The sequence below is a fragment of the Acinonyx jubatus genome, chromosome B1 (genome assembly GCF_027475565.1).
Source record: "Acinonyx jubatus isolate Ajub_Pintada_27869175 chromosome B1, VMU_Ajub_asm_v1.0, whole genome shotgun sequence".
Lineage (NCBI taxonomy): Eukaryota > Metazoa > Chordata > Mammalia > Carnivora > Felidae > Acinonyx > Acinonyx jubatus.
This window is the reverse complement of record NC_069382.1, coordinates 26,329,788-26,346,393: the sequence shown is the minus strand read 5'-3', so window position 1 is coordinate 26,346,393 and position 16,606 is coordinate 26,329,788. Positions and strand designations below refer to the sequence as shown.

Below are 16,606 nucleotides of genomic sequence, written 5' to 3'. Positions count from 1 at the left end.
GTTTTTGAAAAATGCCACAGACTATTCACTATTAACCTTTGTTTTCTGCTTCTGAAAAAATATCCCTTTCTTAGTCTCACCACCTTCCAAATACAAATGACAACATACTCATCCTTTCCCTGAGTAACTGTCTTCCTGTCCATCTTCCACACCCGGCCACTCCTCTCAACAACCAGGATGTGAGATCCCTGAGGGCGGGACCCTGACCTGCACTGCCTGCCACATCTGAGATGCACATTAAATACTTTTGGATGAATGGGTTTTACCAAACTTGCTCCTGTAATATAAAGACAGCAGGGTATGTAGGTAAAGACAAAGTAGCTAATTACATTTCTCTTCTAATTTTAGTAAATAATTATAACAGAATGCTCTCATTGAATTACCAACACATTTAACACCCCCCCACCAGAAAGATTTAAAGGTTCAAATGTTCCATTTTTAAAACTTTGAAGAGTTATAAAGGAAGAATCATTTAGCTAGTCTTAAGACTGTTTAAGACAACATTAAGCTTTGGAATCACATTCATAATTTGATCAAACCTGTTTTCCAGGAGGTCCCCCAAAATATCCAGGATGCCCCAGTAAATACCCTCTATTCCAATCAGACCACAGTCCCTGTTCATTGTATATGCTGCTCCTTTCAGACAAGCCCTCTGTCTGCCTTTCTGGATTATGAAATCCAGTGCAAGTCTCATCTCTCTCAGGAAGTGCTTTTGTTGCTTAAAGGCTCGATGATTACTGACTTTCCAAATATCCATGTCAAGTTAGCACTATCTTACAAATTATAACACCTGCGTAGTTTTTGTTCACCAAGTTAAAGTTATGGCTATTGAGAATATGGATTGTATTATATAGGTTTTCTGGGTCCTCTAGAAAGCTCCTCTTAAGGACATGTAGTGAATTCACAAATATATGTTAGTAGGTTATTTTAAGCATTTGTCCGCACCCACCAAAAAAATACAAGATTAAGGAAAGAAAATATTTAAGACAACTGATCTCTATGTCTCCAGTCTTTCATCATTATTAGTAAGGCGGTCACACTTGTTCAGGCAAGGGTTCATCTAAATTCTTAATGGTGTTTCACAAAATTTGCCATGAAATACTGACATATTTAATTAGATCTCATTTGCCAGCAGAAAAGTGACTGTTTATACAGGCAACATAAAAACACAGCCATTACCATGTATTGATGGAAAACATAAGCTACCAAACTAAATTTCTTGACTTTTTCTATGAACGTTTCTGTTACTTCACCACAAGAGAAAAACTTAAAATTGGGAATATTCTAATCATTAATGATTTTCTGGAAATTGCATAAGAAACTCACTAAATTATTTAATCAGAGTGACAGAAATTCTCAATACAGCTTGTTAAACCACGGTAACATGGTTTGAGAATTACTACTCCAAAATTCAGATGTTACCTAAAATTATTCTTCAGCTCAAACTGAGGGTCTCTTCAGTGCCTTCAAATAACCTTGAATTCTTCAGCATGTCACTTAAGACCATCTGTAATTTACTTTCACACTCCCTTCCTTTCTACTATATTTTTTCATCACAATGTGATAGGCCTGCTATGCTCCAGCTTTATTAGATCACCCTGGAACCCCATTTTATGAAGATGTTCGTTTCTAAAGTCATTGCAAAAGGTAAAGTTTGCCTTTGGTCAATATTATCCTTGAAAATACCTTAGCAATGCAATGGCAGAGACAGACCTAGGGTTTCTCAGTAAATTCAACACTCGTTTCACCTTCAATGTGTGAACAGATCAACCGAACACCAAAGTACATACAGTATCTTTAAACAGTATAAACGCACTACGTGTGAGGAGAGGTTCTCTCAATGCATTTGCATGGTGAAACTGAGTGCAATACAGAGAACAGCAGATTCCCTTCTCTCTCTCACTCACCCTGGAGCATGCACTCATGGAGTGAAATCGGGCCCCAAATCACCACTCTCTAATGTTATTTACATTAACTTTTCTTGTTCCTCTCCCCCTCTCGGTTTTGGATGGCTGCTTCTGAATGCAGCTCCACTGACACGTATTCTCATTTCTCTACCCAGTAATTATTCTCTTCTCACACTCCTTACCCTCGCATTTGGCTGTCAAAATTAGAACCAGGTAGTTTACCTCCAAAGAAGTCTTGTAAGGAAGGGATGCAACTAACATTTACTAAGCACTTGCTAATATCAGGCTCTGTGCTAGATGCTCTATTGAAATTGTAAGCGACTTAAAAGCAGAAATTATGACTTAATCTTAAATGTAACTCTTCCCTCTACCCTCCCCACTCCCAGAAATACAAAAGGTATAGGGCATTTCATGGAGCTTCACCAGTATCTTGTGAATAAGTGAAAAATATAATGTATAAGTTGTTTAGAGTTAATTTATAAAAGGAATTTTTTATGTTTAGCTGAAAAAAATTCCAACCATTTGATGAGGACTGATTGGTAACACTAGAAAGTTAAAACCATGCTGATATACTGAAGCTTTGTGTCCTCATCCCTGTTTATGTATAGAAGGCATCTGCTCCTTCCCAAGGTAGTATTGTATTCTAATATTTCAGAAAACCAAACTTTCTTAAAGTACAAGACAGATCAGCGTAACATAAAATTCTTTGCTTTAGAAAATGTATTTTTTATAATGAGAGAATTTCCCCCTCAAACTCTAGTTATCACAGCAACAAAAGAATATCTATGGAGTGCTTTATCAGACAACATAGCTGAAGCACTAGAAGTGATAGAAAAGTATCAGCGATATTTAACAGGAGCACTCATTCCACGGAAACAAGTGGAATAATTTGGTGGAACTGTGTACAACCCATAGAATGAACAAGGATGGATGATAGGGAAAACATTAAACAAACATCCGACAAGGGTTTTCGTGAGGAAGGGTTATTCCTTACTAGAAGCAAATGTCAAATTTCTCAGATTCCCCGATCTCAGGACTCCAGGCTGGTCCTTCTATGGTCCAAAGATGACAATGGCAGCTCCGTGAAAACAACTCCATGAATCTCAGTGAAAGCCCAAAAGGATGTCTCATACATCTATTGTAAGAGAGAAGAAACCTTTCCCAGAGGACTTTTCCTTATGGCTGGAACCAGAAACGCTTCCTGAAGCCATGCCTGTACCAGTCACTAGCAAGGAGAGTAAGATCACCAGAACTGTGTCAGACCCAGCCTTCTGTGGAGCTCCCAAAACTGAACAAAGTAGAGCTCCAAAGAAGAAGGTTGCTGAGGCAAGCTATGGCCCGTGGGTCAATTCCGACCAGGTGACTATTCTGTACTGCTTGCAAGCCAAGAACGATTTTTAGATTTTCAAACGATTACATTTAAAATGGCTAGAGAAGTATCCATAAAGCCTAAAGTATTTACCATCTGGACTTTTAAGAATGCATTTGCTGATCCCTGTTCTGAAGCAAAGAAGGGGGAAAGTGATTATTGGATGGGAAATCAGCTGTCTGTTGGAGTCATTACTGACCTTTTAAATTGATTCAAAATTGAAAACAAAAAGTCCCTAACTTCCTCTTATATTTAACTTTATCAACACCCTTAATGTTCTACCTTTGTTTACTCTTTTACCCACCAGTCACGGGATACAATCAGGGCTCTCTACAAGGTGGTCAGTCCAATTTTCTTCCCTCTACATGTGTAGTTCAAGGCACAGAAGTCCAAAATGTATGTGCCTTCCAAGGTTGGTGATAACTTTGTTTTTAGAGGGCAGCAGGAACTATTTTATAGGACTACACCTGTAACGTGTCCCCGAGTTTTTAAATGGGTCATCTGGCAGGATTTGCATTGCTGCTCTAATTCAGTTTCACAGTAGAAAAGTGATATTTTGGAGCTAGTGTATATTTCACTGTGGTCCCAGAGAGTTACAGGGTGCGTTAATTGTTTAAAGGTTCCCATAAGTTTGGATTTATGACTCTGCTACCATTCTGTAAGTTACACAAATGGCAAATGATAGTAATTCACTTTACTGATGGAGAAATATAGGAGATTAAATGACTTGGGCATGTTATCCACAAAATCTATAAATGAAAGCACTGGCTAAAAGGGCCCACCAATGTACAGAATATAGCCCATGACCTGAAAGTCATGCGTGTGTGTGTGTGTGTGTGTGTCCTCTTGGCTTTGACAATTTTGACTCACACATTGACAATTTTTCACTCAGTCAAAAAACAGGCTTAACAACATTTAAAATATTCTTTATATGTAAGAATCAAACTCCTAAAAAAAAAACCCCAAAATACAGTCTTGTATTATACATATAATTAAGTACTTAAATCGTCATTCAAGCTGAGATAACTAAATAAATGAGATTGCCACTCACAGGATTCTTCTAAGAACTTTCAAATTAAAAAAATATATATATATGTATATATATACGCATATACATATATATATTGCTCTCTGTAAGTTTTATGTTTTTAACCTAAATGATATATTTGACAGACTTTATATATATACCACCATTAACTTATTATTCATATTTTAGAGATACAACCTGTGTGTGTGTGTGTGTGTGTGTGTGTGTGTATACATATAATTTGAAACCACCAACATACATATTTCTGGAAGAATTCAGGGAGTGTTGCATCAGTTTTTGTGACCAAGTCTTCTTTAGAGCCAGTCTTATTTTCATCACAATCTCCACCATGAGGATATGATATAAGATGCCATTAAAGATGCTTATCATTCAGCACCAAGGAGATTATTTTCACTGAAGTACAGACACTGACTCAAATAAGAAAAATGCTACATATAATGTGTGGTAATGTGTGGTTAGGACTTGGCTTGAGAAAAAAACATATCTGGCAGTTTTAGAGACAAAATATATTCCCCCTTTTTCCCTTGTATCTAGAGAGAGAAACCTGAGGTATGCATTTTTTTTCTATTTCTGAGTAGTAATTAATGATTATCCTATAGAGGGTAATTAGATACATGATACAAAATCACAATGGCATCTGGCCTGAAATATATGTCTTATGTCTTATGTCCTGTAGGACATAAGACTATGATTCAGGGTCGCTTGGGTGGCTCAGTTGGTTAAATGTCTGACTCTTGGTTTTGGCTCAGGTCATGATCTCACGATTTTGTGAGTTCAACACCTGTGTTGGGCTCTGTGCTGACAGTGGAGCCTGCTTGGGATTCTCTCTCTCTCTCTCTCTCTCTCTCTCTCTCTCTCTCTGCTCCTCCCCTGCTCACACTATCTCTGTCTCTCTCAAAATAAATGAAAATAAAACTTAAAAAAAATCATTAAAAAAAAGTATGATTCAAATATGCCAAAACAAACCTGAAAACCCCAAACCAACTATAAAGAAACGGCTGAGGGGCACCTCTCAATATTCGAATCCATGTGAATAGCCTAGTCTCAAAGTGCTAACCTCAAGATTGAGTTAATCTTTCGCCTAAACTTAAAGCTATTATTGTCCACATCACTTATTTGGTAATTAATCACGAACTGTTCTGTGATGTTGCTGTAATTAAGCATTTATTGTTAACTCACATTATAATTCTACTTTAGCTGCTGAACGTGGGTATATCTCAATCTAAACTGGGTTTCAAGTAACCTGAGCACTGAAAACAGTCTCTGTATTCCTTTAGCTAGAATGACAATGTACTTTCTCCCCAATCAGGACACTCTGAAAGTGAAAGTGAAGAGTTAAGACAAAGGCATTAACACATCTGCAAGAAAGGAGCAAAAGATAGGGATTTGAAATAGGTCTATGTCCTGGTAGACAGACTATAACCTAGGGAACAGGTGGCAGGCATATTATAACATAGTCCACATTTCTGTAATTGGCCTTATAGGAGAAAGTAGCCTTCTAGGAAGTATCTACCTTCCTGAAGCAGGATTCTGTGCAGGCCACCTACCTGTTCAAAACTTCCCAATGGCTCTCCCAGTATTATGAGAACAAAATCAAAACTCTCCCATCGAAACTACCAAGACCCTGCTCCAACGTATATTTTCAAGATTTTCATTATTCTCCTTTTCAGTACCCCTGGGCTCACTAATTATAACTCCTGACTAACTGCTTTCCTGCTTGAGTCATTACTTGAAATATTATTCGTATTTTGCCAATTTCTATATATCTAATCCCTAGACATTCCTAGCTGAAATCCTACTTTCTTCATGAAATTTCTCCAATCTCTCCCCCAGCCTGTTACCACCAATGGAAGTAACTGTTCTCTGAATAGCAATCTACCCATACTTCTCTTATATATCACTTTCCAATGTGTATGACAGATATTGGCGCTGACTATAGTAGATAAGACTATTACTAGATTTTAAGTCCCTTCAGAGAAGACTCTTGACCAAATCCAAACTTCATATATACCCCACAGTAACAAGTGCAATGCCTGGTACAAGTTGGATGTTCAAAAATGGTTGGTATGTAAATGGTTCACAAGAACAATAAATTAGTAAATTCTGATGATAAAGAATACTGTTTTCATCATACTAGTGTGTATACTACATGAACATCAGACTCTTAAGATATTCTCTAACCAAAAAATACATATTCTTCTTTCCCTAGAAATTTGAAGGAAAAAAAGAAGTTAAATGCCAGTGTTGACAGAATTGTAAAATATTGAAAATAATTAACTTACTTTATCTGTAGTAAGAGTATAATTTACTTTGATTTTAAAGTTTTACAGATATTTACAGAGCACTGTTATAAGGAGGATGGACATAATTAAAGCCTCTCCTGTGAGGAATGAAATAGACAAAATGACCATAATTTAATTCTTAACTCAAATTCTGATACAGCAATCAATATTTTACTTTAAAGGGTTTTTAATCCTTTAACATTTACTAGCTGAACTCGAGTGTATTATTATTTGCAAACCTTCAAAATTCATGTGGAATTTTAAAAGAAAAAAAGAGATATATTATAATGGTATGTGTTTGCTTTGCTTTATTAAAAGGGCACTCACGTTCTCACATGCCCTGTGTGAGAAACGACCCCCTGAGCAGAGCTGATTGGACGAGTGGGAGCCAATCCGATGGCCGTGTGGAACAAACTGCGATCTCATTCAGATTCTCCCTTTCTCCTCCCTGAGACTCAGGAGAGACTGTAGCTGCAGGTGTTATATTTTTAAGACAAAGACTCATAAAACAGGGGCTACCAAGTCCATATTTAAGCCATAGAGAAGTAAAACAGAAAAATGTAGTCTATTAAAAGAATGAAGCAGATGAACTAAGACAAACACAGAAAAGAAACCCAAGGGACCAGAGACAGACACACACACACACACACACACACACACACACACACAGAGAATGCAGTCGAGGTACTCAATAGTTTCCACATTCCTTATTCTAGTCTTTTGTAAATCTCAGCTACTATTCCTGTAGATTATTTCTATGGGATAACAATATGGGTAATCTCAGAAAAGTAATAAGCATACATTTATATAAGTATAAAACAGATTTCCATTTGTGCTTACTCTAGATTCAATTGATCTGTTACTGGTAACTAAAATGTTTCTGAGACACTGGGCCTTTTGCTCTTTGTGCTGATATGCTCAAACGGCAGATAACTGAACGATTAGAGATACTTTACATCTATAGCTTTGAAAGCATTTTAACATCTTTGGGCTAACAGAAACTGCTTATCAACCCACCTCTCGAAGAGCATTAATCAGATCCTTATAATGAGATAACACATTTCCCCAAAGTGAGCAAAGACTCTTCATCACTTCTCAATGTGAGAAATAAGCCCACTTAATGCCAATTACTATTGACACAATTTCTTCTTACACATACAATATAAATAAATCTGTCAAATTAAGACAAATGAACAATCAAATTTCTCCGTGTTCCACACATTTAACAGATGCTCAAGCAATGACAGAATAGCAAGTGCTTTTCTATATGAAAAAAAAGCACTTTTGAATTAAACCTTTCATTTTTAGGTATTAATAATACCATATGCAGTTGGGACTTAAGTTCTACTAAATAATGATAGCAGACACAGCAGGAGCAATAGAATGTCAGGGTAGGCTAACAACAATAAAGAAAAAACTGCCACATGAAGGATAAAATCTTCATGTCTCTCCCATTTAGGCTTTATAGCAATCTCGCAAAGCAGGGGATTGGTAGAGATACTTGACTTTTTTAGAAATAGAAATTTACTCCACTATAAAAGTTGATTTTTCAAATGGGTTGGCTAATACCCCCATTTTCTTATAACTCTCCTTTCTTTATAAGCCATCTGTTTCCTATCCTTTTTCTGACTAATGCCTGCTTGCCACTCCAGATTCCTACCTATCCTCCACCCTGCTCGATGTCCTGCTTGATGTCCTGGGAAACTTACTTAATATGGATCATATCAATGGGTTCTTTTGGTCTTTAAGTTGTTACACTTGGACAATGGGAGGGAATGGCAAGAGACTGGTGGGGAGCAGGGGTGTGAGGGGTAGGGTCAGATATACCCCTTATCAAAGGCTGCAGGTGGTGTCAGGAGACCTTCTCCAAATAGCTACCTTCTTCTGCTTCTTTGCCCCTTTGGGCCCAGGGACGATAATGTCTCCCCATTTGCTGCTATCCCTTGCTCATATCCCTAAACCATGCCCACCTTTGTATATAATTCCGTTATTAAACTTTCCTCAAATTACCCACTTTGAGTATGCCGCTTATTGCCAAGACTCTGAATATAATTCTCTGCCCCTGTATCTTTGGAACACCTCCTTCAAAAGCTGCCAAAGCCTTTATATAAAAGTTGTCAAGTTAAATGGCATTGCCTACCTTGATTTCTCTTTGTAGCACCGGTTACTTCTTCATACTCCTACTGTACTCAGTAGACCCTGTGATGGATCTTTCAGTTTTCTCTTCCCATTGCTGCCCTTCAAACATGGTAATTTGCAAAGGTCCTTTCCTAAATTCTCAACGCATCTCTCTATACTTTCTCTACCTTGGAATGCATGATCACTATGTTCATGGCTTTCCAAAAGATCTTTCTAACCCCACCTAGACTGTCTTTCACACTCTAGTGCAACTATTTCCAACTGCTAGTGACACTAAATGTCCCTCCTTATCTCATATCAACTCTAAGTACAAAATTATCAAGGCATAGGAAACCAGTATTTCTCTCTAGCTTCCTCACTTCCCTGAATTGTACCACCCTTTTCTAAGTCTGTTCTAATGCCCGATTCATTTCCACGTATATAACTATTTCTTCATAAGTTACTTTCATCTTTCTCTTCCTTCATTACTCATGCCATTAAATTGGATTTAGGATTAGCTTCAAGTTTGGTAACTGCATAAACTTCAAACTGGTACTTTCCACAGTATCTAGCATATGGCCTTAATCATTTTACATCTCAGTATTTCTTGCATTAATGGATCAAAACAAATTATAAAGGAACCGATATATAAATCTTACATAAAAATTTAGGTGACTAAGGGAAATATGTAATATGTCTGAAAAGACAAATATGGAAAAATACAGTGCTCATATTTACAAGTAATTAAAGTATTGCTTGTATGTCAGGTATTATACTACATACTTATATATACATAAGCTCATTTAATTTTTACACACATACACACACAGGTATCAATACACACATAATCACTTATGGGTGAATTACGGTTCCAGAAAATTAATTCCAAGTTCACAGGACTAGAAAGTGGAAGACTGTACAGTAAAAAGTATGCTTGTCTGTTATATTCCCAGTATGTTTAGTTTAACATGCATAGTGAACCTGAGCTTTATCATCAAGCTTTGAGCAAAAGAATGTTTTGGCTTATGTAAAGATTACTAAGTTCTATCTGTCAAAGTAAGACAGATTAGTTCATGGTATTAGATCTCCCTATCCAACTCTCTGCCTTTTCTGACTTATTAGCCTTAGCATGGTAACTTGACATGAGGAGGGAAGGAGGCAGGATGGTGGAAACAGTGTAAGGGTTGAATCCTAATCCAAGGGTGGTGCTGCTTGATCAGAAGGTGTTTTTAGAATCAAATGGAAAGCATTAGTTGTCCAAAAATCAAATTGAAACCGTGAGTTCTCCAGAAAGAACACTAAGCAAGCAAACAATGGGGCCCAAAAGTAGCTAAGTGAGTTTTTATCAACACATTAGTCACCAAATAAGCCAACCCTGAGGGACATCAGCCTGAGTTGGAACCAGGGAAAAACTGAGTGCGGAGGATGGCAACTACTATTTATTGGTTCAGAACCCTGATTCAGTAGGATTTATTTTCCATTTAAAGGGCCTAATAGCAGGAGTTCTGGATTTGGATGAACTATAGTGGAAGGACTAGGGAGGGTAAACTAGTCTAAAAGTCCTTCTGCATCACCGACAGAGTGTTTAAAACTGCGCATACCCCACTGATGAATTGAGACGTTATCGATGAGGATATCCCGTGAAGATGAGGAGCAGAGTAAGGTTGAGAACCACAGAGCTAGAGCAGTGCTGACTGGGAGAGCTTAGAAACGCGTGCTGTTTTTCACTGAAACGCCATGAAATAAAATGACTCATGGGAGAAAACAAATAGATATTTTTCAAAAAGGAAGGGCATTGTTCACGGGTTTTCAAGAATGTTATAAATGCCATAAACTGTTTTTAAAAATGGGTCAGTGGTAAACAAAAATGCTCTTAAGTATAGCAGAGAGTCCACTTAGCTTAGTATTTTCTGCTTGATGGAACAACAAGACATTATTTATATAACAATGCAGGAGTTGTACCCTCAGAATAGGTAATAAATTGGTAGAGTGCTGTTCCCTCTCATTCTAGGTCATCCTGACTTTTTTAGATAAAAATACCAATTGTCCTTTTAAAGCAAGGATATCTAAATTTTTGGACTGGGAACCTTATGAATAAAAAAATGTTTTGAGAAACCTCTCAATATACATATGTGTTCATCTGTAACCTTAAGAAACAGTGCTATACTAATATATGAGAGAAACATATAAAACCTATATAAAAAGAAATTACAAAGAATGGGAAAGAGATGACACAATTAAAAATGAAAACATTTTATACTAATGTACAAAATACCTTCGGGCTCAACTAAAAAACCTTAAAAAATCTTATGAAAATTGCAATGTAGATTTGAGGATCTGATTCTAAGTTCATTTTCAATAGCTGGTCCCATGGACCATGTTAGCTCAAAAGACGGGAGAGAAACAAGTTAGAGCCACTGGAAAAAGTGCACTCACTGTTAGCAATGCCTACTAAATCACAATGCTTATTTTTTAAACATTTTTGGAAGGTTATGTATTTTGAGAGGCAGAGAGAGTGAGCAAGGGAGGGGCGCAGAGAGACAGAGAGAGAGAGGGAGAGAGAGAATCTGAAGCAGGCTCTGCATTGTCGGTATGAAGCCTGATGTGGGCCTTGAACTCATGAACTGTGACATCTTGACCTAAGCCAAAAACCAAGAATTGGATACTTAACCGACTGAGCCACCCAAGTGCCCCCACGATGCTTATTTTTAATGTAATTTACTTAATCATGCTAAGGTTTTAATTGAAACTCTGCTAGTAAAATTTCATCCTTCTTGATGTTTTCTAATAGGTTCAAAAACCACCTAAACACAAATTAAGAAAGACTTTAAAACAGGTTGGAAAATTGTTTTCCAGTTTTTAAATTACATGTAGATATAACAGTTGGGTAATACATTTACATCATTTTTTTGGCAACAAAATCACAAAACAGTGGACATTTTCCAAAAATCTATTCTCAAAACGTCCCCTTCATTTTTTGAAATTTCTTTAAAAATGCAGTCACTTTCCCATTTACTCTAAAATATGTAATATTTGCCTTTAAGGGCCTGAGTATGTTTCTTTCTTAAACAAAGTATCTACAACCAAGTAAAAAATATCTACATGCAAGTAGTCATTTGTCATCATAGATGACAACAAATTTTGAACCCTCTTATTTTCATTAAAAAAACAAAGCACGAGAACTAAGATCAATATTCTTGAAAATACTAATTCATGAAATAGCCAGACAACCTCTTTATGCCATCAAATTATCATTCCCTCGGATTACCAACAATGTTATTTATGAAGGATCTACCGTTTAGGATAGTATCCATGAATCTACTTGTGTGGACATGTAGATAGGTCACAACATGCTGGAAGTGAACAGATGAGTAAGTCTGTCAGTGACAACCCCTCCCTACTGAGCCTCCCATTCTCCTCAGAGGAACCACCTTGAACCGACTCAGACAGGCTGACACACAGACACATAGAGGGAGCCAGCATCAATCTTTGTATTAAATATTAGTAGATCTTAACTTCTTTATTCATAAATAAGAAATTACGATTAAAAAAATTAAAATTCTAATATTTTTCCTATTCTCAATGGCTCATCTTGTATATTCCATAAAGTGTCTACTTTGGAGACTTCTGCTTTAAAAATATATGTACTTTTGAGGATTTAAAAGTATGCATATTCAAGTTACCTCTGAAAAACAACCAGTTTGCTTCCTTCCTCCCTCAAGCAATTCATAGTTTCAGACAACGTCAATAGAAATGGTTACCCCCAAATATCTTATTTTTTCAGTCACTTGAGAAAATTATTATCATTACCAGTTTGAAGGAATAAAAATATTCTTTAGAGTAAGTAGCAATATTTTGACTATCATTTATATAAATTATTCTCTGATAAACCATCAATGATGTTGACTATCAAAATATATCAATTCCAGTATTAATGTAAAACAACGCAAAGTTAAATGTGTTTCAAATGATAAGATCAGAGCTACATTTTATTGCTTTATGGAAGAATGACATTAAAGGAAATAAGACACAGCTCATTATTTTTATTAGTAACAGGACTTAAATTAGCTTGACAAGAGAACAGATGACTTCAAATACACGGTAAGAATCCTTTACCAAATTAATTTCTCCCGGAAAATCAGAGAGAATAGTAATAGTCTTAAAAGCAGCTAGCTACTCAACTCCAAATTTGGGATTTTATTTCTGATGTGTGTCTTACCTTTGCTCCATGCTTATGTAGAACTTCCATGACATCATTGTGAGCTCTTTCTGCTGCAACATGCAAGGGAGTCATGAAACTGCGGAGAGGAGAGAAGGAAAATGTAATGTCCTAACTTTTGTTGCATTTCCCCTTTAAGAGCCGAACACCTCTTTCTGCGATTGCACTTACTCTTTATTTTTTTCATTAACATTTGCTCCTTTTCTAAGTAATAGTTCTGTCACTTGTTTTCGTTTGGGATGCAGGGAGGCCACAGCACAGTGCTGTAAAGTAAACAAAACTAAGTTAATAAACTTCTATTTAAAAGGAGAATTCTGAATTAAGTAGCATCTGCTGACTCTTTAGAATACTGTTATGTCAAAAAACGTTTACATATTTTATGTTATGGAGATGATCAAATTCTCCCTAAACACCTTGGAAGTGCAAGACATGGGCCTTTAAAACAAGATAAAATTATCTTAGTTAAGCATTAAGAAAGACTGTTTCTCTTCCTTTGGCCGATGCTTGTTTGAAGGTAACAGAATACTGCCTCTCCAAAGGTACAAACATCTATACCTCAGTTGTTCAATCCTTCATTGGGTTGTCAGCTACATAAATAAATAGTTCTCAAAATCTTCCCCAGAGCCACTCTGGGCACTATATAAGCCTATACGCCCAGGGATAGGCAAGAGGTAATAGACTTGAAGGAGCTTAGTGAAAGAAGTATTCTCAGAGGCTTAATGTTTTATCCTGTATTTATGATTTTTGTATTCAACTTTGTTTTATATTAATGTTTTACATTCAAATTTTATGAGTGGGGGCATCTGGGTGGCTCAGTGTGTTAAGTGTCTGACTCTTGATTTCGGCTCGGGTCCCAATCTCATGGTTTGTGAGATCAAGCCCCGTGTTGGGCTCTGTGCTGACAGTGGCGAGCCCGCTTTGGGATTCTCCCGCCCTGTCCTCGACTTTCTCTTTCTCTCAAAAGAAACATTAAAAAAAATAAAATTTTAAGAGTTAAAACCTACTTACTAATGAATAAAATGAACACTCCCAAAAAGCAGGTCAGGATTATTCTGTTGCTTTGGGTGTCTCCCGGCATAACGCTGTATAACGTCAGTATATCTGAACACCAGTTTGAGAGGCACGTACTTAAGTGTACATACAGCTGGCCCATTTCAGTTTGATGACTCTTTTAGTGTTGTTTTCAGCAGGTATTGACTACAGGTTGACTTTTTTGCGCCAGATATATGCGGAAATTTTAACTGAAGCGTATTTAGAGGTCTGTGATATAGGCATCACACATGCTTAAATTCTGAACTCAGGAATAATTTTACCGGCCCTATACCTGAAATTTAATGTGACCAATGATAAGAAAAATCAGCTAATCTTTCTAAAAGTACGTTAGAAGAAAAAACATGAACTGTTTAAAAAACAATGTGTACGGTCTGGAACAAAAAATTCATAATCTTCGTATTTTTCTATAATGAATGTAGTAATTCTTTGGAAAATTAAGAATAATTCTTTGGATAACTGCTCCAAAGGATAATGCAAGTATCTCTGAAAATACTTTTAATATTCTACAGAAGACAAACAGTCTTTACCTAGCAACCATAAGAAAAAGATTCTATAGAGAAAATCACATCTTGTATTTTATGAAAGAATTGGCCACAAAAGTAGACTTGTTAGAATACAGTTGGGTAAGGACAAAGGTAAAAATAATTCCCAAATCAAGGGTGAGCAAACATCTATTCTCTCATGCATGAAAGCAATCATCTCCTGAACCAAATTAAAAATCAATGCAACCAACATTAAAATGGAAATTTCTGGCATTTCTGATACGAAAGTTACTTAAGGGTTCTGAAATGAAAATCGTACATTGTGCTTCTATTACAGACCTAAGGAATGGATTAACAATGAAATCTTACCAGGGCAGTTTCATGAGACTGTGGTTGTTTGAAATTAATGATTTCCAAAGCAAGTGTTTTTTTAACTTTGGCTAGGTCTGCTTCTCTGGCTGCTTGCAGTAGAGAATGACCTTTAAATTCATCTGTCAATGAAATAAAGGTTGACATAAAAGATTTAAGATCTGTAAAAATCATTAGCATGATTACAAATAAGAAAAATACTAATTTTACATATTACTCTATTTTATCAATAGCAGTAACATGATGCTAGGATGATAAAGGCACAGAGGATGTGCAGTTAATGAAGAATTTTGAAAAATGTATGCTCTGAAATAACACGATTTTATACTCAGAGTCCACAGAGATGCACACATACAAACACATTTACCCCTGCTAAGTTTTAAAACAAGCAACCAAAAACATCTACCAAATGGAAGCCGGTTCTAAACATATATACACTGGAATACTTTATAGCTCTTAAAAAAAAAGGAGGTCTGCACACACTATCATGAAAATATACATAATTAAATGAAAAAATCAAGTAGCAAAAGAGGTATGACAGGTTGACCCAGGGTTTTTGTATTGTTACTACTGCCATTGCCACCACAACCAAATATAAGAAATGGTACAAAAAAGGCACTTAGAGAAATATTTGCCAAAATATTAATAGTTTTAGCACTGAAAAGGGAAGAACTGAATTATAGGGGAAGTGCCAAGAGTCTGATAATTTTTCGAAGAACAAATAGTATTTTATTATTTGTATAAGAGATTTATATAAGCAAGTAAGAGATTTCTTCAAAAGTGATTTCTTAATTAACTGCATAAATAAAAATCCAATATTCTAATTAAAAACTTAGAGTCATATTTTCTATTTTACAGTTTTGGTTTGTATTTTGATATGACAAAAAGCTGGAAATTCTTCTAAAAAGATGCAAATGATGTGTAAGCTAATATATTACATAGCAATTCCCGGCCAGCCCACATAGCCTTTGCACCTGCCTGCTACTAAATTCCTTTCTTTTCCTCTCTCCTCTCCTGAGTTCCCCATCTCACTCCCCTCTGTCCCTCAAAAGACAGAGAAAGACACACATGGAAACACATGTGCCTTAATAACTCCTATTACTGTGATGAATCACAAAATTCTACTACTGAAACTAAGATTTTACTATATGTTAACTAACTGAAATTTAAATAAAAACTTAAAAAAGAAAAAAGAGAACTACTATCATCGTTCAAGGCCTCAGTTTAGATACTCTGGTTAGGCCTACCTGATGTTTTCCATTATTGGCCTAGGATTCCTTCTTATGAAGCCCCCTGCACTTGCATTAGCCTTACGTCACAGGACAGATCACATGATCTTATTTGCTATGGTAGTCCTATCACTTAGCACACTGCTTGTATATGGTATATTACGTATTCAATTTGTTGCATGAATGGTGAATATTTATAAAATAAGTCATGGCAGGTGCAGGGGAAAAACCATTTTTATGAAGCCTCTTGTTTAGTGGTACCTTATCACTGCTAAATTCCTCAAAGTATAGGACTTTGAAACTTCAGAAACTCAAAGTTAAGGTCAAATGAAGTAAAAGTAAACCAGTGTTTTCAAAACACAGAATTATAGATTTTCATGTTAATGATAAAATTAGGGATAAATTAAGCGGAAGAATTACAAACTGCCATATGTAAGGAGCAGGATCCTGCCGACTGCAAAGGAAGGTGATGTGTTGAGAACGGATTTCAAACAGAAAGTATGGTTTTGCTTTGGCCATCAGTCTGGGGA

The 16,606-nt window shown here is 36.2% G+C and overlaps 1 protein-coding gene across 1 annotated transcript in view; it reads right to left on the bottom strand.

Annotated features, from left to right (window-relative positions):
- TNKS (tankyrase) overlaps nucleotides 1–16,606 on the bottom strand; it is a 215,073-nt gene that overhangs the window by 57,986 nt on the left and 140,481 nt on the right. The window contains exons 9-11 of the mRNA XM_015082858.3: nucleotides 14,848–14,969; nucleotides 13,115–13,206; nucleotides 12,944–13,022 (exon numbers count right to left, since the gene is read on the bottom strand). Of these exons, the coding sequence (XP_014938344.2) occupies nucleotides 12,944–13,022; nucleotides 13,115–13,206; nucleotides 14,848–14,969 (293 nt within the window). The remainder of the gene's footprint in view (nucleotides 1–12,943; nucleotides 13,023–13,114; nucleotides 13,207–14,847; nucleotides 14,970–16,606) is intronic.